The following is a 24,828-nucleotide window of genomic DNA, read 5'->3' as shown; positions in this document are numbered from 1 at the left end:
ATCCTTCCTTGAACTAATATAATTTGTTATTATTATTATGGGTAGTATTATCTTTAAATTTCTTTTTTAATAAACAATTATTAGTAAAACAAAAGTGTGAAAAGAGCAAAGGGGAAGTAAATTCAATTAAAAAAAAAAAAAAGGAAAAAAAAAAAAAAAAAAAAAATATAAATTAAACTAAAAGATGACGAGAGGTAGAATTAATAGATTGACAAAGGCAATTAAGAAATGAGATTTTACGTATTATTAACATAAAGAAATTGAATAGTTAGCGTATAAAAAGAATGATGTTGTTGATGATAGTGGAAATGAAGAACAAGAACAAGGAAAAGAAAAAGAAAAATATTTTCTTTGGCCTACAAAGCTTTTCAACTAAATAAAGCAAAAAAAAAAATAAAAAAAAATTTTTCTTTTTTTTCTTTTTTTTCTTTTTTTGTTCATTAATTATCAACTGGAACAAAATAAATTGACAAGAAGAACAAAAAAAAAAGATGGAAAAGTGATACCCGGCTATTATTATAGATGTATGGTGCACTGCTGTTATTTACTTATTTTTATTGATAAAATTAAGGAAGGCTGTTCTAGAATCCATTGTTTACAGCTTCTACTATAAAGCCTTTATGCAAGTCTCTTTCTTCAAACTAATAAATCAACAGACAACAACATTACCTCACACCTACAATTCATTAACAACTTATACGGAAAAAAAAAAACAATCAACTAATTAAAATAATACGACAAATAAAAAGAAGAAGTGCAAAACAAAAAAAAAAATATATATTACTGTCTTTGTCGTATATAAAGATAGCCCTTTTGGTTCAGTAAAACACTGGAACCTACTAATTCTTGTTTTTCTTTTTTTAATACATAGCTAGACAATAATTGTTACCTGCTAGCTCGTTTTATGGTAATACTATGCATCTATCTAAACTCATTTATAAAAATATACACATCCTTTAAAAAAACCAAGAGTATTATTGGATTATTTCACACCTCCTTTTTCTTTTTTTTTTTTTTTTTTTTTCAAATAGCGAAACTTGTCTCCTTATCATCCACACCCTAATACACGTTATGTGTATCATCATTATTTGGTAACGTATTAAAAATAATATCCATCATTGAAATTAAAGATTTATTATTTCTTACAAAGGATAGAGCCAAACATTTATTCTTTAGAGTCTCAATATCATCAATATTACTATCGACACTGATATTGTTAACGTCAGTATTGACAACACCCTTTTCTCTCAAAGAAAGGGATTCATTCAATAGCAGCTTTTGAAATACCAAAATGGTAGGAATTTGCAAGTAATTGTAAAATCTACTTTCATATGATAATAGTTTTATTAAGACACCTAAAAATTTATCCTCAGTTATTTTGCGCACGTTATCAGTGTATATTAATAGATATAAGTCTATAAGATCTTGTGCTGCAAAAGGGTCAAACCTTTCTTCCATACTGGTTCTTAAACAAACTAACGCATCTTCATAATAATGTGTTCTTAATAACGTTAGTCCCAATAATTCCCATTCAATACCAGTCCTAGCTTTATTACTTTCTTGTTCCTCTTTTTCTTGTCGCTGATATTCTAATACAATTTTGTAATCCTCGTATAGGTCTATAAACAATTGTTCAAGCCACTCTTCACATATACGTTTGTTTTTTGTTTTGGCAAGTCGCTCGCTGGCTTCGAAGCTCATTACAAAAATACTGGATCTGAGATCTAAAAAGTTCTTCCACCCCATTTTTTGTGATATTTCCACTAAAGCATTATAACCAAACTTTAACGTAGAATTAGTGTATTGTGCATTACAATGGTTCCGCTTTAATATTTTCAAATCACCTACGGATTGAACTTCTTTCATAGATACATAATTCATCAAATTAAAACAATTTTCACCAAAACAGATTGGTCCCAATTCGTCACCGCTGTCTTTCCAGATCTTTTCTATGAAACCGACTGTGGGATATGGCATAATTATTCTACCAAAGCTTATTTCCTCCACTTTATCATATTTTATATCATAAAATGTGGCTACGGTATCAATCTCATTTGACGTTAAGTTCAGATCAGTTCTATTTAAATTGCCAATGTAAAATGATTTATGCTGGGGCATGCAGTAATAAGCATTTACAATCGGTGTCATAATCTTAATGTATTTCGATTTGATGGGATCTTCTTTTAACAAATATGGCATTGAATTTAACACATACAAGGCTTCTTTGAACTTACTCAATTTTATTAAAACAAGTGCTAATTTTTCCCACATTGGATAGTTCAACGGAAAATTTTTCACACAGAACGATGCCAGAGGGTAAGCCAATTCATAATCAACCTTGTAGTTAAGCAAATAATGCAACTGTAAATTTAAAAAAAGTGGTAAAATTTTTTCTCCTAGCTCCGTGCCATGATCACCGTTCCTATAAAGCTCATAATATGTCCCAATTTTCATATTAATAAACTCCATAAACTCTAATTCCTTAAATCCGCAGTCTAATAAAACTTGAGCTAAAATTAACTCATAGACTATGTGTGTTTTCAACCTAAGTTTGATTTCGTAAATACACCAATCATAAAGATGTGGCATAATGACCAAGATTTGTGAAAAAGTCTTGACTAAATAATTATTCAACCAATTTAATTCATTGTCTTTGCTGAAATCACAACCAGTTTCTAAACTTCTGGGCAACATATCCAAAATTTTGGTTAAAATGCTCTGCGAGTAATTGTTTCCGTTGTTAAATAATCCGGATAATTCAACCATTCCAGGTAATTTCCATTCTTTATCAATATTAAACATAACACACCTAATAACCCCGCTAACGAAAACCTCATCCCACACGTTGGATATTACATTAGTGCCATGCAAAGTGATGTCACCGGCAATGTCGCCGTTCTCCAATATGTACGTTTCATATGTGCAATTTTCCATATCAATTTTTATTGAAACATCATTTTTACTAAATAAATTATAACTACAAATAGTAATAATAGATTTACTAGGCTTCCTTGTCTTCCTTATTTCTTCTTGTGATGCTTCTAGGTCACTTTTCACAAATTTTCGATTTATAGTATTCCCACTAGTTCCATTATAATTTTTGTACAACATAGATATAAATGCAATTGGTAGATCTTCATTGCTAAAATCAAGCCCTGTTATATAGAAATACTCTCCTACGGATTTTTTGGTGAATTTATGAGGATAGGTTGAATGAATTAGATCTGGTAATCCAATAAATCTATCACAAAAAATAAGACGTTTGTCCCCAAAATCATTTTGTTCTTCTCCCTCACTCTTCTTCTTCTTCTCCTCCTCCTCCCCCTCTCCATCGCCTTGCGAGTTGATTATAGATATAATTTTTGATCTTTGTTTTAGACATTCACCAACTTCGCGTTCTAATATTTTGGGCACAACTATATTGTTATAAGCTCCATTATTGTCATTAAAATTATTACTCGAATTGTTATCAAATCCATTTCCTTCGCCTTTTGAGTTAATAGAAGATTGAAAAGTGTTAATTGAACCCTGTGATGTACTTTCTTTTAAATTAGAATTCATCTTGCTGTTTTTTTTTTTTATTTTCTTTGGCGATAAGGATGTTTGGGAATGATTGGTTCCACTTGAAAGCTGCTCATTTTTGGTGGTAGTGGTACCATAAGTACCTAGGATCTCAAACAAACCCATAATTTACTATATTTATATATTCCTATACTATTTCAAATATATATAGATATATATAGATATATATATATATATATATAAAGAGCTGGGCTTTACTTTAAACTTCTTGTGTTAATTGTAGTTCTAAAACAAGCCATTTTAATTCAAAATTCTTTACTTGAAATATATAGACACGTAGCTTTGAGTATTCTATTTTTATTATTTTTTAAAAAAAAAAAAAAAAAAAAAAAAAAAAAAAAAAAAAAAAAAAACCTTTCAAATTAAATTTCTATTATAATACAGAATATTTAATTATCGTATAAAATGATACTATTAGCTTAATTAAAAAGAGTGAAAAATTGTATGACACACACACACATAATATTATATAGTGCCAGTGTTTATCTTTTATAACACTCTTAATACAAAATTAGGAAAGTAAAAATTCTCTTTTTTATTATTATATTATTACTAGTTACATATTTTTATGAAGTACCTTTTACCTTTTATTTTGAAATTAACTTGATAACCTTACCACCATGTGAAAACTGGTGGCTTAGCTGTAATTAACCTTAACCTTTCAATAATAACGATTTCTCTAATTTTCTTTGGTTTCTGCTGTTTGTTGTTTTTCACTGTAATACTCGAATAGTTATTTGCGTTGTGAAGTGGTTGTCGTTTACTGTTTGGTGATAAAAATAATGGTCTATCAATATTAGCACTTTTACGCAAACTATTATTATTATTATTATTGTTATTATTACTGTTATTATTATTATTATTATTATTATTATTATTATTATTATTATTAATGCAAGCTTCAGCTAAATCATCTATACCTAGAGCACATGTATCGTCATTCGTATTAAAAGCAGCGTTTTCAAGGTCTTGGTCATATATATCTGCGACCTCTTGGTCTAAATTTAAATCTTCTTCTGGTGTTTGATACGCACCCTCCTCCTCTTCCTCTTCCAACTCTCCGTCAGCGCTAGTGTAACATTGCTGTTGTTGCTCTGCTTCTATATTCTGTGCCCATGTTTCCTCATCTATATCTCCATCTAACAAATGTCTCCAATTCTCGTTCATATAGTCCACACCAATTGATGACGAAGGTAAAGAGTAAAGGTTCATTGGTGATGATAAAACATGTTGTTGTTGTACTTGTTCCTCGTTATATATTAAGTTAGGAATATTAATAATACCACCGCCATATGTGCTGTTGTTATTATTAAAAAATTCAGAATCCATAATATCAATGTCCATATGCTCATCAATAATAACGCACCTTGTTCGTCTAACTAATTCCAAGGGGCCTTGGTCTTTATTTTTCAAAGTTTCCACAATATTAAATGCCTGACCCTTTATAACACTCCATTGTTTTAGCCATAATCTTATTTTAAACTCAGAATCCCTACTAAATAATTCAGTAAAACTTTGGAATGAATCTTCCCACCATTTAGTATCACACAACTTCGATAAAAAATGAGTCTTTGTTTTGTTATGAAACGGTAAACTTAATATATTTATAGGCAAATATAACCAACCATACGGAAAGGATCGCCATTCATCTGGATGTTTCCAGGGGAAAGCCAATCCATTGTCTATAGCTGCAATCTTAATATCTACTGGTTCGCCGCTATCTTCGTCCATAATTAGTTTAATCATCCAGTTATCAAATCCACGATCTGTGTTTCTCATCATATAGTCCAATATAATCAATTTTTCCAACTCAAGCCTAAATTTCAACAATATTGATCCATTCTTCATCGTCCATAATTTAGACCCTATATTATTATTACGTTTATAAGTAGGTGTTGCAGTGAAACGACTATCTTTATTGAGGTACATGCCTGGTAGTGGGTATTCTTGAAAAAATTTGTCCGCACCAACGTACCCGTTTACAAATAATTGAAATGAGCCTAATTTCCTTTGAACTTGGGATGTTTTATTGCGAAAAAAGCATGAAAATATACCTCCATCTGCACGACCAGGACTGTTACTACTAGCACCGCCGCTATAGAAATTGGAGCTTTCCAAAATAACAGTATCTGTATATGGAACAATACCAACTTCTAGCCTTCGGTCTAGCAAACTGGCAGCACTTTCACATATATAACCCAAGTTTGGTATTAAACAACTTCTTCCGAAAAAACAGGGGAAAAAAGTTCTGTGCAACCATTTTGTCCATTTAGGAGATAACGGACCATATGGTTCTTCGTCCTTGGGTTTGAAAACACCTAATATTTTGTATTTAGTTGCACTGTCTGTCTGTGTTAAATCTCTGCCATAGACAAAATAAGAACCACTAGAGCCTTGTTGTATTCTAACCGGTTGAATGTGGTATACATTAATGGTGTCAATACATTCAGACACAATATATCTAAAATTTGTGGTATTTTTGCTGTCTAGTGTGTTTTCAGTGCTGTTTATTAATGGCTGTTGCTCTATTAAATTGTTGTTTTTTGTAAGTAGCGAATTCATTAAATAATTCGATTGAGTGACATTAGGCACAAGTCCGCTACTTTCGCCACTAGTAGTGTTAGAATTATTATTATCATTACTTTGTTTAAACACTGAATATTGTATATTGTATGGAAGTGTTGGCGGTGTGTTGTTTCTATAAATACCTGGCTCTGGTAACGTACTTATATTTGATTGAAATAAATCACAAGTCCATTGTACTGTGGATTTTAGGGAAATCAAGGATTCTGATCTTTTTGATAAATGAGAATGTCCATGAACTTTTTTTTTTTATTATTATTACCTGTTATTGCTGTTATTCCTGCTGTATCTGCACTTTCAGATATATCCTGATAAGGTGACCATGACTGGTTTCTCTGCAGTGGTTGTCCCTGTGATTGTAGTAATGGTTCTGTATCCTGATCGTTTGTCATTGATTGATAATAGTATGTGTAATTTTACTCTATTTCTAAAATTAAATTACAATACCTTAAGAAATGAAATTTTCTTGTTAACGCTATTAACAAGTGATTATTTTCTTGTTGGTCATTCGATATATCGGGTATTTTTATTTTTTTTTTTATTTTTTTTTTTTTATTTATCTTATTAAAAAAAAAAAGATCATGTAGACATTTGCGCATAGCATTACTGTGTTTGTATAAAAATTTTGTTCGTTTTTAGTGATAACTACCGCCGAAAGTCAAAAAACATATATTATGTATATAGAACGTTAATGTACAGATAAAAAGGAGAGAAAAAAAAAAAAAAAAAAAGAAAAAAAGAAAAAATAAAAAAGGTATTTAATAGTTAGTAAGTAAGTGTCAAATGTATATATATTTTAGAACTTATTTAATGTCTATTTAAACTTGAGCCATGAATAATTAAAACGTTAATAAACTATTTGTTGACTATATACAGTTTTCTGTAATATGCATTAAAGTAATTTTTTTTTTTTTTATCTCGATTTTTATATAACCACGGACATAGGGCTACTCTCGGACAATTTTAATTTTATTTTTTTTTGTAATTGATTTATCGTGTAGATAAAATATAAATAGTAATATCACATGATCAAAAACTTAGTCAGTTACAAAAGTCACCACAGTTTGAACCTTTTGGAAGTGTGTAAGTTTGTAAATTTGAATAATGGATAGTTGATTAGTAATAGACGACAATATCGATAATAATCAAAAAGATTTTAACCATAGAAAAAAAAATAATAATAAAATAATAGGTAAATATAAAGTGCGCATATTATAATCTACATGTATTTCTTCCATTTTATCCCTCTTCCTAGGTCAATAAAAATAAATAAAAGATATCAAGACATATGGTTTACAAACGGTGATAGGAATATATATGTAAAATAAATAAAAGATCAGCTGATAATGCGTACAGATAATGATAGTATGTCTATTATATTATCAACTGTGTAGTATTTTATTTTACTTGTTTTTTTTTTTTTTTTTTTTTTTTATTTTTTTTTTCTTTTTCTTCCAGCTTACTAATGCTTCACGACTAAAAAAATGAGTTGGAATAGCTTTATTTTATTGTAGAAAAATTGGAAAGCAAAAAAAAAAAAAAAAAAAAAGAATGTTTATAACGGAAATTTACTTTTTTACATTAATAATACAATAATTAAAGTAACAACGTGAACGGAAAAAAAAAAAAAAAAAAGAAACAAAAAAAAAAAAATGTAAAAGTTGCTGTTAGTGTTTAATTGTCCCATTTATCATATATATATTTCCACCACTTTTTCAATTTTATTTTTAATGTTCTTTTTTAATTATACCTTGGGTCTTTTTTTTTCATGCCATTATTATACCTTACATCAATACTTCTGATATATCCTCGTCCCTCATCCTGTAAATTCTAATGAAAAATAACTCGAACCTTAAAGAAGATTCAAACACGAAATAACTTTTTATTTATTTTTTTTTTTATTTTTTCTTTGGCTTTCCCTCGTCCATCCTTTTCTTTCCATTCTTTTTATCATTTTTTCTCTCTTTTTTTTTCTTTTTTTTTCTAAAAATTTTTATTAAAATAAAATAAAATAAAATAAGATAAGATAAAATAAATAAATAAAAAAGGATCTATGGGGTTATTATCATTGGGAACCCCGCTCGAATGGGAGGTATCCCGTAAGTACAACGAGCACGTTAGAGACAATGGTGTAGAACAACTAATATATATTTTCAAAGCAGCACATGGAAGAAACAATGACCCTTTATATTGGGGAGATGAGTTAGAATTCATGCTTGTCACAAACAATCATAAAGATAACAAAAAAGAGCATTACAAATTGAGTGTTGAGGCTGATTGGATTTTAGAAAGTTTAGAAAGCACTGAAACTCCAGGTATTCCCAATGCACATGACCAAAATGTCACTTATCACCCAGAATATGGTAGATTTATGCTGGAGGCAACCCCACTGTCACCCTACAATTCAACAAAGGAGTATTCTAAAATATCCTATGTCGAAAAAAATATGGAACTAAGAAGACAATTGGCTGAAGAAAAATTATCCACAAAAGATTATAACCATCATGAGAAAGTTATTCTATTAAGCATTGCCGTTTTCCCTAGAATGGGATGTGACAATTTTATTAATGTTCCAAATCAGTGGGACCCGCTTCATAAAAACAAAGCATCCCAATCTCTATTTTTACCAGATGAAATTATTAATAGACATGTTAGATTCCCCACACTAACAGCTAACATTAGGACCAGAAGGGGTGAAAAAGTTGCCATGAATGTTCCAATGTATAAGGACATCCATACACCTCTTTTAGATGATTCCATCGAAAACTCTGCTAGGATACAAACCTTTGGTAAATGGTTTCCAAAACACGATTCTGAGAAGGCTTACAAACCAGGTTTCATATACATGGATGCAATGGGTTTTGGGATGGGGTGTTCTTGTCTACAGGTGACTTTTCAAGCACCAAATCTGGAAATGGGTAGATACCTATACGATTCATTGAATAACTTTGCTCCAATTATGTTAAGTCTTACTTCGGCCTCTCCATTTTTTAAGGGTTGGTTATCGGATCAGGATGTTAGGTGGAACGTCATATCTGGTGCAGTTGATGATAGGACAGCAGAGGAAAAAGATTCCGGGAAAGTTCCTAAAAGCAGATATAGTGTGGTGGATTTATATCTAGGGAGCGGTTTAAATAATAAGGCTTCCTATTTTGATGAAAAACTTAATGATACAAATGTACCAATAAATAAAAAAGTTTATCAGAGATTGTTGGATAATGAAATTTATCCAATGGACAAACATTTGGCTAGGCACTTTGCCCATTTGTTTATTAGGGATCCGATAGTAATTTTTGAAGAAAGGATTAACCAGGATAATGAGACCGAGACAGACCATTTTGAAAATATTCAAAGTACAAATTGGCAATCTTTGCGTTTTAAACCGCCAACACAAAAAGCTACACCAGATAATAAACAGGTTCCCGGTTGGAGAGTGGAATTTAGAACCATGGAAATTCAATTGACTTCTTTTGAAAACGCTGCATTTTCTATTTTAATTTATTTAATTGTCGAATGCCTTTTGACTTTCCCCGGTATTTTCAACGCCTACATTCCGATGTCAAATGTATGGCAAAACATGGAAACGGCACATAAAAGAGATTCCACAATATCTCCCAACATTAAGTTTCACTGGAAAACTCAATTTTTTAATACTAACAGTTATGATAGTGAAAAAATGACCATGAAAGAGATTTTCAACAACCCCAAGTCTGGTATTTTCCCAGTGGTAATCAATAGGATTTTAAAGCACAAAAAAATTATTGATAATGATTGGAAAGAATTGAAAGCAAGGACTGAAGATAGTGATTTAACTGCCTTATATTTCTATTTATTGTTAGTTGAAAAACGTTCTTCTGGTGAAATACCAACCTTTGCACATTATTTCAGAAATTTTGTCCTAAGACATCCTGAATATAAACACGATTCTAAAATCAGTGAATCAATAAACGATGATCTTATTGACCGCTATGTATCAATTACAAACTTGGACAACGAAAATATATTGAAGGAATATTTTGGTGATAGTATTGGTGAATATCTTTACAGTAAGCGGGAGAACAAAATATAAAATTTGTAACATCACACATTTTTATGTATTTGAAAGCCGGGATGTTACAACTATTAAAAAAGTAAAGAAAAACACTTTATTTGTATTTTACTGAATCAATTTTTTTTCATCACGGCTTTTTTCTGCTTATGTCATTAATATATTGTTAACTACTATGTATGTACATGTATTTCCTTACAGTAAACCTTAAGATTCTCTTATACTCAATGTGAACTTGGTAAAAGAAAAAGTGGAAAACAGCGCGTTGTATTTTAAAAACTTGATGTAACAAACCCTATCAAAAGTGTTTTTTTTTTTCTCCATATATCTGAGATCTCCAAATTAGAAAAAAAAAAAAAAAAAAATATATATATATCCAATAATTTGGAAAAAAAATTCCTTCCCCGCCAGGAGTCGAACCTGGAATCTTCTGGTTTCAGAAGTAACTACTAATCGTAGCCAGACGCCGTGACCATTGGGCCACGAGGAATAGGAATTTGATATGTCGTAATATGAAACCAAGTAAACATATATTACAACCAACATACAGGAAATCTCCGTAATGGAAATTACCTTAATAGGAAGTCTCCGTAATGGAAATTACCTTAATAGGAAGTCTCCGCAATGGAAATTACCTTAATAGGAAGTCTCCGTAATGGAAATCACTTTTACAGGAAAACACCGTAACCAAGATGCCGCCTAAGGAACAACAACGAAATGTTGGAAAAGATTAATATGAACATCAAATATAAATGTGAAAATAAATCATATATAAAGAGATGATTTATTATCAAGTTATTCATCAAAAGTATTTAAGTTATAGTTTTAAATAATCTTTATTATATATTATTATTATAATATGTAAAGACCTAAATAGAAGAAATTAATTACCATAATCCGAACCCGTAATTATTACGACTAATCCTGAGTTACGCTTACGATATGATATTATGTATAATTTAACATTAGTCAGAGTAATTATAGATTTGGTTTTGATAATTAATTTTCTGAGTTAGTTCAGTCTTTATATAAAATAATGATATATATAAATAATAATAGTATATATTATTTAAAACTATGAGTCAATCATTAAGAATATTTTGAAAGATATTTTTTTTTTTTTTTTTTTTTTTTTTTTTCAACTCTTTATCTCATTCATATTTTGCTATTCTTGTTGTTGGTTCCAACTATATTTGCTTATTAGTGACTTATTAGGCATGTTACTGTACTATGCCAGGCTTGCTAATCCTATAACGGTATTGTAGTTATTCATGATAGTTGTAATATTTGTTTATAAGCATTTCCCATTACTATGACTAAAAATAGAAACTGAAAAAGACTTATTTTAAATTAACCTTTTTTCATTGTAATACTTTGCAAAAATTTTCTGAAAATGTTTGCAAAAGGGTGTCATCTGCAGACTTTTGAAGTAACAATAATTAAGATTGGATACAAAAAAATAAAAATACAATTAGGCACTGATAATGGAATACCTAATTCAACGCGAGCTCATTTAGTGAAAATAATATATATATATAAACTGAGTTAGTTGATATTCAATTGTTAATTTTGTTTTGAGCTATATAACTCTTTTATGGCTATTATTTACATATGTAAAAAAGTGTAAGCAGTGCAAAATATATGATTGAATTATCAGTCTTGATATTCTACAATATAATATATCATGTGGTGGGTAAAACTTAATATTATTTACAGTAGCTGATAATTTCAACATAAGTTAGCCCTTTGATCTGTTTGTGATTTGTTGTATAATACTGTTGCATCGGATTGTAAATGTTTTATTTAAAAACTGCAAAATAATGATTGGTAAATTTAGGTTATTCTGTCTTTAACTATTTATGACCCAGAATATTGCAAATCAGTTGTTTATACATAATTCATTCATTGTATTACTGTTCGCTTATTAATTATTATCGACTAAATATTCCTTACAATTATATGCCTAAGATTTTTTTTTTTTTTTTTTCCTTTGTTCTTGTTTAATAATCTTCTAAAATACAAGCCAACCTATCATCAGAAACCTTTTCCATTCCATGATATTCCATTACAAATGAACCCCTTCCTTGTGTTAAGCTTCTCAATCTATTCATATATGCAACCATTTCGCCTAAGGGAACCAATGCGTCAATCACTTTAATAATATCTGCACCTATTTTAGCAGGGCTATTTTTATTTGTATGGTCTAATGGTAAATACATTTTGTTGGCAATATCTTGGAAAATCAATACATCATCGTTTGAATCACCACTATCAGTTGCACCATTTTCATCTTCAATAGATAGGATTTGTGCCTTACGTGCACCTGTTAAATCTTGTACAACATTGCCTAAATCTTGTTCCAAAACAGAAATTTTAACGGCCATCAAAGGTTCCAACACCGCAAAGCTGCTTTTGTCAATAGAATCTAGTGCAGAACAAATTGCAGATCTAGATAAACTTAGGATAGTGGAAACATCAGACACATCTATTGGTAACTCCCAATCATTTAGTAATCTAATACCTATGGAATGTAGTGGGAAATTAGCAGTCTTACCACCTCTTTGTAATGCCACAATACAACTAGATATTAATGCGTTAACAAAACTTGTTTGAGAAAGCGTTTGATAAATCCATTCTTTGTCCTTATCTTTTGGTTTATTCATAATAAAATAGTTATTATCACCACCTAACGAGTACCAGATCTCATCATCATTATTATTTCTTTCTTGTGGCAACGGTTCAACCGACATACTTAATTTATAGGCAGGCTCCTGTGTTTTAGTGATAACTTCAGATTTTTTGTTAATGGTTTCTTTATATGATACCATGACTTTTCCAATGTTAATTTGTGCATTTAAATCATTTAATAATCTATCACGGGCAATTTCTAAATGTAATTCTCCCATTCCGTTTAATAAAGTTTGGCCAGTTTCCTCATCTCTAGTTATTTTCAGGCTAGGGTCTTCAGTTGTTATCTGTTGTAAAGCCTGCTCCATTTGATTTTTGTTGCCCAAGGTTTTAGGTTCAATTGCAGCAGAAAAAACAGGTGGTGGGATTTCAATCTCATTTATTCGCAAGTTTAATTCACCAGATTGCTTGAATGACTTTAAGGCATCTTTTTTAATAGAATGCGTAACAAGAGTGTCACCCGTCTTAACACTGGCGGCTGAAGCGCCAGTTAAAACACCAATTTGTCCAGCTTTCAAGTCATTGGTTTCTTCTGGAACATTGGCATGCATAACAACTAATTTACCAATTTTAAACTTTTCCCCCGTGGTAGAGTTATAAACAGTGTTGCCACTTTTCAATGTTCCAGAGTATACTCTAACAAAAACCATAGTACCTCTTATTGGGTCGGTGATGACTTTGAAAGCCAATGATACGCATAAATTTCCGTTGTTGTTTATTATTAGACCTTTGTTTGGATCCATTCTGACCGGCACATTTTTTCCATCTGTTCTGGTGATCTTTGGTTGTTTGGGCGTTTCTACAGGACTAGGTAAATACAAAGAAATTGCATCTAGTAATGGCTGAACCCCAATATTTTTAAAGCTGGCACCACATAAAATAGGAGTAACGTAATTGGCTAATGTTGCTTTTCTGATGGAGTTGTTTAAAATATCAGCTGGAATTTCCATGAAATCATCGGTTACTTCCAAAATATATTCCACTAAGTCAGTGTCATAACCGGACAAAGTTTCTACCAAATCTTCCCTAGACTTTCTTAATTGTTCATTTAAAATTTCTGGTAAATCAACAATAACCTCAAACTTATCTGGATCATCTCTTGAATATTTTAAAACACATTTATTCAGTGTATCTAAAACACCAACAAACTCACAGTTATCGCCTTTGGTTTCAAAAACAGGGGTATTTATTAGTATACATCTCGTGTGTAGTTTAGAAACAACTTCCTTAACAGTTCTGCCAAAACTAGCACCCATTCTATCCATTTTGTTGACAAAACATATTTTAGGAATTCCAGCTGATTGTTTCCAAACTTTTAAAGTTTGTGCTTCAACACCTGCAACGGCATCTAAAATGGTAACACATCCGTCCAATATACGTAAAGATCTAATAACTTCAAAGGTAAAATCTGCATGGCCTGGCGTATCAATCAAATTAATTCTATTGCTGTTATTAGTTGGACCCCAATCAAATGAAATTGCAGCTGATTGAATGGTAATTCCTCTAGATCTTTCTTGAGGTAGGAAATCTGTTACAGTATCGCCCTGATCAACATTGCCTATATGTTTTGTTTTTCCACTGTAATATAACATTCTTTCAGTTGTTGTAGTTTTCCCGGCATCTATATGTGCAATTATACCAATATTTCTTAATGTGTCAATTTTTTTGTTATTATTTAAATATGAACTATAATTTTTTAATATCACATTTTTAGCACAGAAATGTTTAATTGTTAAGGATTGAGGTTTAAGCATCCTATGAATTAACATATTAAACTGTCTAAAAATATTATCGCTCTGTTTTTTTTTTTTTTATCTGCTTATTTATTATATTTTGGTATATGTTTAATAAATTTCAAGGCATTTTAATTATACAAAATTAAAAAAAAAAAAAAAAAAAACACTTCAGATAAAAAGTAATTGATTCTTTTGCTTCTAACTAAAATTTTTTTTTTTTTCTTTCAATAATAAAATTTTTTTTTAATAATCACTTTTTTAAAAACCTTTTTTTTTTTTTTTTTTTTTTTTTTTTTTTTCCATCAAGAGATGCATTTCTAAGCTCTTATAATTCATTGAAAAGAAAAATTAAAACCAAACAAAATCATAAATATACAGCGACCTTAAAAATTAATCCAATAATATGACTGATTTTAGTATTACTGAAACATATTTAAATTTTTTACAAGAAGATTCGGAAATGACTATGCCTATAGCAGCCATTGAATCTTTAGTTATGCTATTGAAACATACTCAACCAACTACTTCAGCGGAAATGATCAATAAAATTAAAGAGGCTACTGTTGAACTAACAAATTCTATTCCAAACTCTATTTCTTTACGTGCCGGCTGCGACATTTTTATGAGATTTGTTTTAAAAAACACACATTATTTAGCCAAAAACGATGATGATGGATGGGAGAATTTCAAGCAACATTTGATTGAAAATGGACAATTATTTGTTCACAGGGCAAAGCAAAGTCGTGACAAGATTGCTGATATAGGTATTGATTTTATTGCAGATGACGATATTATTCTGGTGCATGGATACAGTAGGGCTGTTTACCAATTGTTAAGTAACGCAGCTGATAAGTTAATTAGGTTTAGATGTATTGTTACGGAAAGCAGGCCGACCATGCAAGGGAAGCAGCTTTGTGAACAATTAGACAAGAAAGGGGTCCCAGTGAGTTTAATTGTTGATGGCGGAATTGGCAGTATAATCCATAAAGTTGATAAGATAATGGTTGGTGCCGAAGGTGTTGTGGAAAGTGGTGGTGTTATAAACTTAATTGGTACTTATGGTCTCGGTGTCTTAGCCAAAAACGCTAGAAAACCATTTTATGTAGTTACTGAAAGTCACAAATTTGTTAGGATGTTCCCTTTATCATCAAATGATTTGCCTCAAGAAAGAGACCCATTGGAATTTTCTCAAAACTTCCAAGGTCAACTTAGTAGCCCATTATTAGATTTTACATCATATGATTATATTACTGCGTTGGTTACGGACTTGGGTGTGTTGACACCAAGTGCAGTTTCTGAAGAATTAATTAAAATGTGGTATGATTAGTTTACGCAAGACACCCGTCCATAATATGATTAAAATTTGTTATAAAACAAATAAATAAGTAAATGAAATAGAAATATATATATATATATTTACAATAAAAACAAAATACTAATTATTCAAATATTTTTGCCAAATCACTGCCTTCTTTTAATTTCAAATCTAAGTTGCGATGTGCTTCTTGGTTAATGATTGAATTTTTAAAGTCACCAAATGTTTGATCTACCCAGTCTAATATTTTGATCTCTTCCTCTTCTTCTATTTTATGTGCCGCTAGTGCTCCACCTAATCTATTTTTATTAGCTTCACTAGTACTTTTCACGCTCATAGTAACCATTGTTGCTCTATTAGCATTATTACTGTTTTTACTATTGTTGTCCGAGGTAGTGGTGATAGACCCACTGGTTATGCTACGACCAGTAACGTTATTACCCTCTGATATGTTTTTTGTGGATTCATCTATATGTTTAAAACATGGTCTTAATTGAGCATAACCTTGTACTGGTACTAAATAAATTTGATCGTTTGCATATACACCAACAAATTGGTCGGTTTCATCGACACAAACACCTCTTAAGAATTGTTTTTTAATGTCTTCACTTGGCCATTTTTCTTCAGCCCCTTCTTTATCATAAAATAATTGTTCATTCAAAGGAATTTCTAATTCCCATAGTTTTGATTTTTCTTTATAATTAACCTGAGAAATATATGGATGAGGGAGCGCCCTATTTTTATCCAATGAACGTTTTGGTTTGTTTGGATATTGTAGAACGTTGACCGGATATGGAGCGGAGGTTAAGTTGATTGGTATTTCCTTAATAATTTCATCATCATCGTCCTCTTTGTCACTATCTATGTGCATTTTAGTATCATCATCTACTTGATATTCTTGTTCCCCTTTGTCACTATCTATGTGCATTTTATTATCATCATCTACTTGATATTCTTGTTCCTCTTTTAAAAGGTTAATATCTATAGGATTATTCTGATCTTCCTCTTCTTTTACCACCACATTGCTTTGATCGATATTCATTGGCGTTACTTTTATCAACTATTATTATTATTATTAGTATATATTAGTATTACTTTATATACTTCAACAGGTTACTGGTGTATGAATATTAATTATTTTTATTAAAAAAAAAAAGAACAGATTAGAGTTTGGTTAAAATCAAAATAAGATGTTTTTACTTTTTTTTTTTTTTTTTTTTTTTTTTTTGAAACTTTTTTTCCTTTTTCAAAAAAATAAAACTACAGGAAAAAAGACTTAAAAAAAAAAACTTACTTCTTGATTGAATATTTGTTACTTTTAGTTAGTCGTTTCTTTTTTTTTTTTTTTTTTTTTTTTTTCTTTTAGTTTTATTTCCATTTTTTTCAATTCGATTACCAAAAAAAAAAAAAGCTTTAATTTAATAATGTGATTAACTGCTCTTCTCATTCATATTCAACCAGTTTGGGATTTCTATTTTTTCTTTTTCAAAAAACAAAAATATATATATTTATATCCAACTATTTAATAATTTCTAATAAATAGATACTATCATATCAAAATAATAACCAAACAATGAATAGTATCAACGATGATGACACCGATGATATGATGCTAATGAATTTTAGCACATCTCTGCCACCAACTGATACCACAAAGAATACTATTTCTAAAAGTAAAATTACAGGTGGTTCATGGAAAGACCGTAGAAGACTACAAAACATGTTAAATGGTAAAACCAACAATGATAAGAAAAGAACAACTGCTATTAAAAACATCAATGATAAAAGCAATGATAAAAGCATTAAAACTTCAAAATCAGAATCTACTGTACAGAATAAAGGAGCACAAAGGGAAACTTTAGAAGAGTCTATTAATAATAAAGAATCTTTAGATCATAAGGTCACCAAAAGTAGACCACCACAACAAACGGATTATAACTTGAATAAGCAAATTGTTTCTTCATTATTTACATCCAATAAAAGTATATTTACTACTACCAATAACAATGAACGGAGTGGTGAAAAAGCAAACCCGTCTAATGCACCTTTATTATCTGAACAAAACACTTTTGAATCGTTAGGTATTGATAATCCAATTTTACTCAAGAATTTGAAGGACAGGTTGAAAGTTACGAAGCCCACTAAAATTCAAAAATTGGCTATCCCAAAAATCTTATCGAAAAATGATTTAAAAAAACAACAGAAAACACACGAAAATGGTACTAAAAAGAAAAATCTTTTTATTCATGCACAAACGGGTAGTGGTAAAACTTTATCATTTCTATTGCCCCTTTTGAATACCATATTATCATTAAATGAAGATGCAGACGGTAATACTGGAAGTTCAAAATTGAATAGAAATTCTGGGTGTTTTGCATTAATAATTACACCAACTAGAGAATTGGCATCCCAAATATATACGGTTTTAAACACCATAACAGTACATTATTTAGTTCCGTGTTTATTGATTGGGGGTGAAAAGAAAAAGTCGGAAAAGGCAAGATTAAGAAAAGGTGTTAATTTCATTATTGGCACGCCAGGCAGAATTTTGGATCACTTGACAAATACACGTTCTTTGAAAAATAATCAGCTAGCATCGTTAAAGTATTGTATTTTAGACGAAGGAGACAAATTAATGGAATTGGGCTTTGAAGACACTTTGAAACAAATATTTGAAATTATTAATCAAGAGGTTACCAATATAAATTACCAGATGATTTTATGCTCCGCTACTAAAAGTGACAATGTAGGTAAATTAGGAGATGAATTGTTAAAAAGTTATTATACAGTCAGCTCCAGTTCATCAGATAATAACACTGGTCTTAATTTGGATGCGAATACGGTACCTGATCAATTATTGCAGAAAATAGTTATTGTGCCATCTAAATTAAGATTAGTTACACTAGCTGGATGTCTAAGTAACATTACTATGCAAAATATGAAAGAAAAAGCTAATAAGAAAGTTTTGAGGACTATTGTTTTCTTATCCTGTGCAGATAGTGTTGATTTTCATTATGATGTTTTTGCTCATGGCTCAACTCGAATTAAGGAAATATTGAATGATACTGTTGTTTCTACGACAAACGGTAATACAATTTTACCATCATTTTTAAAACAACAAAAACAACAAGAAAAAGAAGAAGAAGAAGAAAAAGAACAAAACAAAAAACAGGAAGAGAAAGGAAAGGAGGGAGAATCAAGTAACAAATATAGGACTAACTATGTGTTTCATAAATTACATGGTTCTTTATCTCAGCAAGTACGTACTGCCACACTAAAACATTTTTGTTCTGATAAAGGCCAAGAGGGTAAGCATTTGATATTATTCTGTACTGATGTTGCTAGTAGAGGTCTAGATTTGCCTCATGTTTCAACAGTTATCGAATTAGATCCACCGTTTGCCGTTGAAGATCATCTACATAGAATTGGTAGAACGGCAAGAGCAGGTATTGGAGGTGAGAGTATTTTATTTTTGTTACCTGGTGAAGAGGAAGGATATATGGATTATATTAAACCATTTCATCCTAAAGGTTGGAAATTAATGAAATATGACAAGGATGTATTACAAATGGCGTTTTCTAACATTGATGTTGCTAGAGGTGATAAAAGGAGAATTAGTAATTTAGAAAACAAGAAATCCTTTGAAAGTGCGTGGGATAGCAATGCCACCACCTGGCATTTAAATGTTGAAAGAAGGGTTTTAGAAGATTCTAAATTTAAAAATTTAGCTATCAATGGGTTTACTAGTCATGTTAGAGCTTATGCTACACATATTAGTAAAGAAAAACAATTTTTTAATGTAAAATTTTTACATTTGGGACACTTGTGTAAAAGTTTTGGTCTCAGAGAAAGACCAAAGAATTTGGGTATGATGTATAGTAATAATGGTAATAAAAGATCGAAGGATGGTAATGAAGATAGCAGCAAGCGTAGGAAGAAAGAGGATAGTAGGTCTAAAATGTTGAGACTTGCTAAACTGGCAGTTAAACAAAGTTCAGATGAATTCAATTATTAAAAGGAGTGTATTGTTTGTGTTTTTATATATAAAATAATAAAAAAAAAAAAGGCGGGGAAGCGGTTGTGGAGGTGGGGGAATTAAAAGCGAAAGCGAAATTAAGATTTAAATAATGGGCAAATTTGATATTTATTATCCGTTTTTTAACAATTAAATTTAATTATTATTTATTTATTTATTTTTTGTTTCGCTTTTAATTCTCTTCCATTGGTCCATCCTTCCCTTTTCCCCCCTCCCCACAAACAAAATAATTTAATGATGCTTGTTTGCCTTTTATAAAAAAAAAAAAATAAAAAAAAAAAAAAAAATAAGTAAATTTATATATATATATATATTGGTTCTCTCCCTCAATATTCTCTTTTTTTTTTTATTTTTATTTATTTAAAATCATACTAAATCTTAAATAAGTTTTAAACACAAAATAATTATAATAAAACTTAACCAAAAAATAACAACTTTCGCATGTATAAAATGGTAATGCTAATAAGAAACTAAGAATGACTAAGCGGTTAAGTGAAGCAGAAAAAAAATCTAGAAAACCTGTACAAAGAGCTTGTGTTTATTGTCATAATAAACATTTACAATGCGATTCATCCAGACCTTGTAAAAATTGTGTTAAGCGTGGAGTTCAAGAAACTTGTAAAGATAAAGAAAGAAAAAAAAGAGTCGTTACCAAAAAAAAACCTAATATTATTTTTAAATCACAGAACCTAATAAAAAATTTAAATAGGGAAATTCCTAACAGAAACCCTAAAACTGGTACCGGTAATTATGTTTCATCACAAACAATTGTTATTGGAAATCTCACTTCAATCGCAGACAATAATAAAGTTAATCACAAACAAAAAAACATGCACCCATTAAGTTGTAATACATCAATTTCCAATCTGATTAATTTGTCAAAGTCCGATTTCTCAAATTCACCAATGACTTCATCGCCCAATGAACCTTCTTTCAATAACATCCTTAATAAGATGCATAATTTCAAAAACCCACACGGTAATAGGAAAATAACAAGCGTAAAACCACTTTCAAAGGTTGTATTCCCCTCCAGTACAGACAAAACTTCAAAATCATCCTTTTCAGACTTATCAACTATTAAAAATCCAAAAAGTTTATCGTTACCAACTGAGCAAGTTGCAAATCCTGAAATTAAAAATGGCTTAACATCAAATCTAAACTCAAAATTAGCATGTTTGCCCGGTAATTTCAGTACCACGTGCGATTCTCATTTATCAGTAAATGACTCTAGTACCATTTTGAACCATTCCTCTTTACCAAAAACATCCAGTACGTCTAATTTGTTAAATACAACTCCTGGTACCAATAAACCAAACCATTTCGATGGTGGTAATATATTATACAAAAATGTTAAAACACGTATGGGAAATAATATTGGTGAAGATACTGAAACGTTAAAAAATAATAATGATAATAATAATAATAATTTTGGTAGCACGTTTGGTCCCACTTCTATGAACATTGGCACCAATAACATAAACAATAACCCCTCTATTTTTATAAATAATAAAAATAGCGCAAAAGATAATGTATTTGATAGCAACTGGACAAACGAAGAATATAATAAATTAACCGATATTTTAAAGACACCTATTGCATCCTCTCCTGCTGGAGATTCTAGAGTAAATAGCAGCACAAGCTTACATTTATTGGAACAACAAACAAATTCTTTGCTAGATAATGGATTGAAACAATTAAATTGGTCTACATCTGCAATGGGCTTCAATTTTTTTAATAATGGATATAATACCAATATCAGAGATGATAGACCAAACTCTGGTTCTTTTCAATTACATAATGGACACTGCTCTTTGGAAAACAATCGATTGAATACCGTTAACACTAATTACCATGTCAATGATAATTATGATACTGCCACAACTGAGATGGAAAAATTAAAAAGAACTTCTTCACGGCCACATATTGCCTTAGAAATGTCGAGAGATGAGTCTGTACTTCAACTAGTCCAACAACAATCTTTTATGCAAAAAAACCCCCCTGATAATGCCAATATAAATAATGATCAAGTATTTACTTATTCTGTTGATACTAATAGTTTTACGACACCTACAGCTACCTTATCTAATGTTACCACTTCCTCCAATAATAATAATAATAATAATAATAATAATAATAATAATACGCCTTCTCCTCATAGTATTAAAACTACTGCTTCATTAAATTCACAACACCCTTTGTCATCCCCTAATATCAATTTAACTCCAAAGTTACCCGAAAAAAACGCCAGCACTGCTACTTTTTCTAAAAACAATATATTTAATAATCCAAGGTTAGTGAGAAAAGTTGTACATGCACCACAAGATTTGTACGAATATCAAAGCATATTAAAACCACATAGCTATAGGCGCACATACCTAAAGTTATTGGAATATTTAAAGGGAAGATTTGAGCCAAATGTTTTACAATATATAGCAAAATCCATGTCACATTATTATATACCCCTTTTTGTTACCTTAACCTCCACATTAATTGAAAAGGATTTAATTTTACAAGAATTAACGTTACAAAGAACATTGATAGAATATGAAAATATGGTCAAACTAGTTAGCTGTACACCAATGTGCATTTGGCGACGTTCCTGTGAAATATGTTTTGTCAGCAACGAATTTTGTAGTCTAACTGGGTTTAATAAGGACGAAGTTTATAATAGATTTTTTTTGGAATTTTTAGATGATGAAAGCTGCATAGATTATTTTGAACTTTTTCATGAAAACTTAGCATTTGGCTTACAGAATAATAAGCGTCAGCAAAGGGATCAAGGAGTGAAGAGACACAATAAACATGGCAATATCGGAAATCACAGTCAAATCACCGATGGGAACGCCATGTTTTCAGAATGTAGCTTATTAGTCAAAAATGGAACTTTTTTGAAATGTGCGTGTATATGGACAATTAAAAGAGACTGTTTTAATATTCCTATGTTAATTATAGGTCAATTTTTACCTATATTCGAAATATAAATTTTTTTTTCCCTTTTTTTTTTTTCATTTTAATTTAATTTAACTTCAAATTATATTCCATTTTAAATATTTAATGTAATAAATAACATGCATACACATATAGTAATATCAGTTTTAAAGAACTGCAATAATATTGTCCTCTAAATTAGTATCTTCTGTATTCAATTGAACTTTAGGCTTCCATTCCTTTTTGCTTTCAGATTCCTTTTTGGGTATAATATTAGTGGTTTCTACATAAAAAGGTCTCTTAAACTTCAGTTGTTCCTTTTCATAATCCCAAACTGAACTTGTTAACTTATTTGAATGGGATTTTTTCTCTTCATTGATTTTTTCCTTCAGCCTTTGAATTTCTATTAAATCAGAATTGTTTTCATCATCAATTATTTCATCATCCTGTGCAAAGCTTAAATGATCTTTATTAATTACCGGAACTTTTTGTCTTAAAACAGCTTTCCCATTTTTGCCCACAGTCAAATCAAGAACCAACTTACCTCTTCCCTTTCTTTCCATTTCCAATTTCTCCAATTTCTTTAAGTTTCTTTGCTGCCTTTTAATGTTTAAGGCCTTTTCAAATGAAGAACCCCAGAGTTCGTTATTATCGTTGGACGAAATATCATAATCACTGGCATTATCAATAATTTTAGTCCTTTCTGCGGATGTATCCTGATAATGTAATAAAGTTTTTAATCTATCTCTGGCCTTGATTAAATCCGGATCGTTGTTTTCCAAATCGTCAATTTTTCTTTGTCTTTCCTTTTCTGTTTCTGCATCTCTTAAAACGTGTTCCCTCTTTCTGGCACGTTCTCTTTCCCTTTCCACTTGGTCAAACAATTTTTCTTGTTCTTCAAAAAGATTTTTACCCTTACCTGATTGAATTTTAAAATAATGTGGCTTTTTTTGTGTCGTTTTTTGTGGTAACGATGTTTTTAAAGAGTCATTTATTTGTTGTTTTTCAGAATCAATTAACTCAATTAATTTAATTCTTTCTTTCAAGGGTAGCAATTCTTTACCGCAATAAGAACAATTATTCATATGTAATCCCTCCTTGACACAAATTATTTTACCGCAAGATAAACAGTTAGGTACCAACTCAAATAAATCATGTCTTGTTCCTTGGCAATTGCAGGCCCAATTTTTATTGTTTTTTTTGGAGCTATTTAGCTCCAGTTCTTTTAAAAAGTCTTCTATATCGTTTAAGTTATCTATCTTTTGTTGTTTGATCTTTCTATTTGTCTTTTTATTCAGTTGCTTGGAATTATCCACAGAACTGTCTTTTATTTGGTCTTTTTCTCCCTCTTTGTTTACTTCATGGGAATCCTCTCTTGAATCTTTAATAGTTAGATTATCCTGTTCTGCGGCCTGTGCAAATGATTTTTGTGAAACAACTGTGTTGGTATTAACCTGTGAATGGCTATTATTTTTATCCATGGACAAATTTGTAGAATTAGGATTCAAAAGAACCTCTTTATTTTGAGAAGAAGACTCTATTTGGTTTAACTTTTTATTAAACTCAAAAATAAAGCTAAAGGAAGCATCGCTCGCACCTAAAATATCAACAAAAGCGTTTGCTATGGTATCATGATCAGTATTTTTTGCTAGAATTTGATTGCATAAATCTATAACATTATCCTTTTCTAAATAGGGTAATATTTGTGGTATTTCCTCAACTGCATAAGCAATAGCCTCTTTCTTTGTCATTTTATCTTGATGCTTTTATATAGCACTATTCTTACTTTTTTTTTTTTTTGATAATACAATTTGAAAATTATTTCCAGTTGATTGAATTTTGAATTCTGAACTTTGAAAATATATAAAAAAAAAAAAAATATATTAACATAAATATATATTTTTTTTTTTTC

The 24,828-nt window shown here is 30.1% G+C and overlaps 9 protein-coding genes and 1 non-coding gene across 10 annotated transcripts; 4 read left to right on the top strand and 6 right to left on the bottom strand.

Moving 5' to 3' along the window:
* Window positions 1-1,059: 1,059 nt before the first annotated feature.
* Window positions 1,060-3,687, bottom strand: CHS6 (Chs6p; the record flags this gene model as incomplete). The annotated part of the gene is made up of 1 exon (XM_046078205.1): window positions 1,060-3,687. One exon carries the CDS (start codon window positions 3,685-3,687, stop codon window positions 1,060-1,062), a length of 2,628 nt encoding a protein of 875 aa, XP_045934601.1.
* A 507-nt stretch (window positions 3,688-4,194) lies between these two features.
* Window positions 4,195-6,144, bottom strand: LSB6 (1-phosphatidylinositol 4-kinase LSB6; the record flags this gene model as incomplete). The annotated part of the gene is made up of 1 exon (XM_046078204.1): window positions 4,195-6,144. The coding sequence occupies one exon, from the start codon at window positions 6,142-6,144 to the stop codon at window positions 4,195-4,197; it is 1,950 nt and encodes a 649-aa protein (XP_045934600.1).
* Window positions 6,145-8,218: 2,074 nt separating this feature from the next.
* On the top strand, window positions 8,219-10,234 carry GSH1 (glutamate--cysteine ligase; the record flags this gene model as incomplete). The annotated part of the gene is made up of 1 exon (XM_046078203.1): window positions 8,219-10,234. One exon carries the CDS (start codon window positions 8,219-8,221, stop codon window positions 10,232-10,234), a length of 2,016 nt encoding a protein of 671 aa, XP_045934599.1.
* A 378-nt stretch (window positions 10,235-10,612) lies between these two features.
* On the bottom strand, window positions 10,613-10,703 carry SCDLUD_003663. The gene is given in 2 exon segments: window positions 10,613-10,649; window positions 10,666-10,703. It is a non-coding gene; the product is annotated as a tRNA-Arg (tRNA).
* Window positions 10,704-12,213: 1,510 nt separating this feature from the next.
* MEF2 (mitochondrial elongation factor MEF2) lies at window positions 12,214-14,670 on the bottom strand (the record flags this gene model as incomplete). Its single annotated transcript, XM_046078202.1, has 1 exon — window positions 12,214-14,670. One exon carries the CDS (start codon window positions 14,668-14,670, stop codon window positions 12,214-12,216), a length of 2,457 nt encoding a protein of 818 aa, XP_045934598.1.
* A 370-nt stretch (window positions 14,671-15,040) lies between these two features.
* GCN3 (translation initiation factor eIF2B subunit alpha) lies at window positions 15,041-15,964 on the top strand (the record flags this gene model as incomplete). The annotated part of the gene is made up of 1 exon (XM_046078201.1): window positions 15,041-15,964. The coding sequence occupies one exon, from the start codon at window positions 15,041-15,043 to the stop codon at window positions 15,962-15,964; it is 924 nt and encodes a 307-aa protein (XP_045934597.1).
* Window positions 15,965-16,076: 112 nt separating this feature from the next.
* On the bottom strand, window positions 16,077-16,994 carry RPC37 (DNA-directed RNA polymerase III subunit C37; the record flags this gene model as incomplete). Its single annotated transcript, XM_046078200.1, has 1 exon — window positions 16,077-16,994. The coding sequence occupies one exon, from the start codon at window positions 16,992-16,994 to the stop codon at window positions 16,077-16,079; it is 918 nt and encodes a 305-aa protein (XP_045934596.1).
* Window positions 16,995-17,525: 531 nt separating this feature from the next.
* On the top strand, window positions 17,526-19,967 carry DBP7 (putative ATP-dependent RNA helicase; the record flags this gene model as incomplete). The annotated part of the gene is made up of 1 exon (XM_046078199.1): window positions 17,526-19,967. The coding sequence occupies one exon, from the start codon at window positions 17,526-17,528 to the stop codon at window positions 19,965-19,967; it is 2,442 nt and encodes an 813-aa protein (XP_045934595.1).
* Window positions 19,968-20,464: 497 nt separating this feature from the next.
* On the top strand, window positions 20,465-22,969 carry GSM1 (Gsm1p; the record flags this gene model as incomplete). The annotated part of the gene is made up of 1 exon (XM_046078198.1): window positions 20,465-22,969. The coding sequence occupies one exon, from the start codon at window positions 20,465-20,467 to the stop codon at window positions 22,967-22,969; it is 2,505 nt and encodes an 834-aa protein (XP_045934594.1).
* A 114-nt stretch (window positions 22,970-23,083) lies between these two features.
* On the bottom strand, window positions 23,084-24,667 carry RQT4 (Rqt4p; the record flags this gene model as incomplete). Its single annotated transcript, XM_046078197.1, has 1 exon — window positions 23,084-24,667. The coding sequence occupies one exon, from the start codon at window positions 24,665-24,667 to the stop codon at window positions 23,084-23,086; it is 1,584 nt and encodes a 527-aa protein (XP_045934593.1).
* Window positions 24,668-24,828: the final 161 nt, after the last annotated feature.

The sequence above is a fragment of the Saccharomycodes ludwigii genome, chromosome IV (assembly GCF_020623625.1).
Source record: "Saccharomycodes ludwigii strain NBRC 1722 chromosome IV, whole genome shotgun sequence".
NCBI lineage: Eukaryota > Fungi > Ascomycota > Saccharomycetes > Saccharomycodales > Saccharomycodaceae > Saccharomycodes > Saccharomycodes ludwigii.
This window is presented reverse-complemented; position numbering and strand designations above follow the sequence as displayed.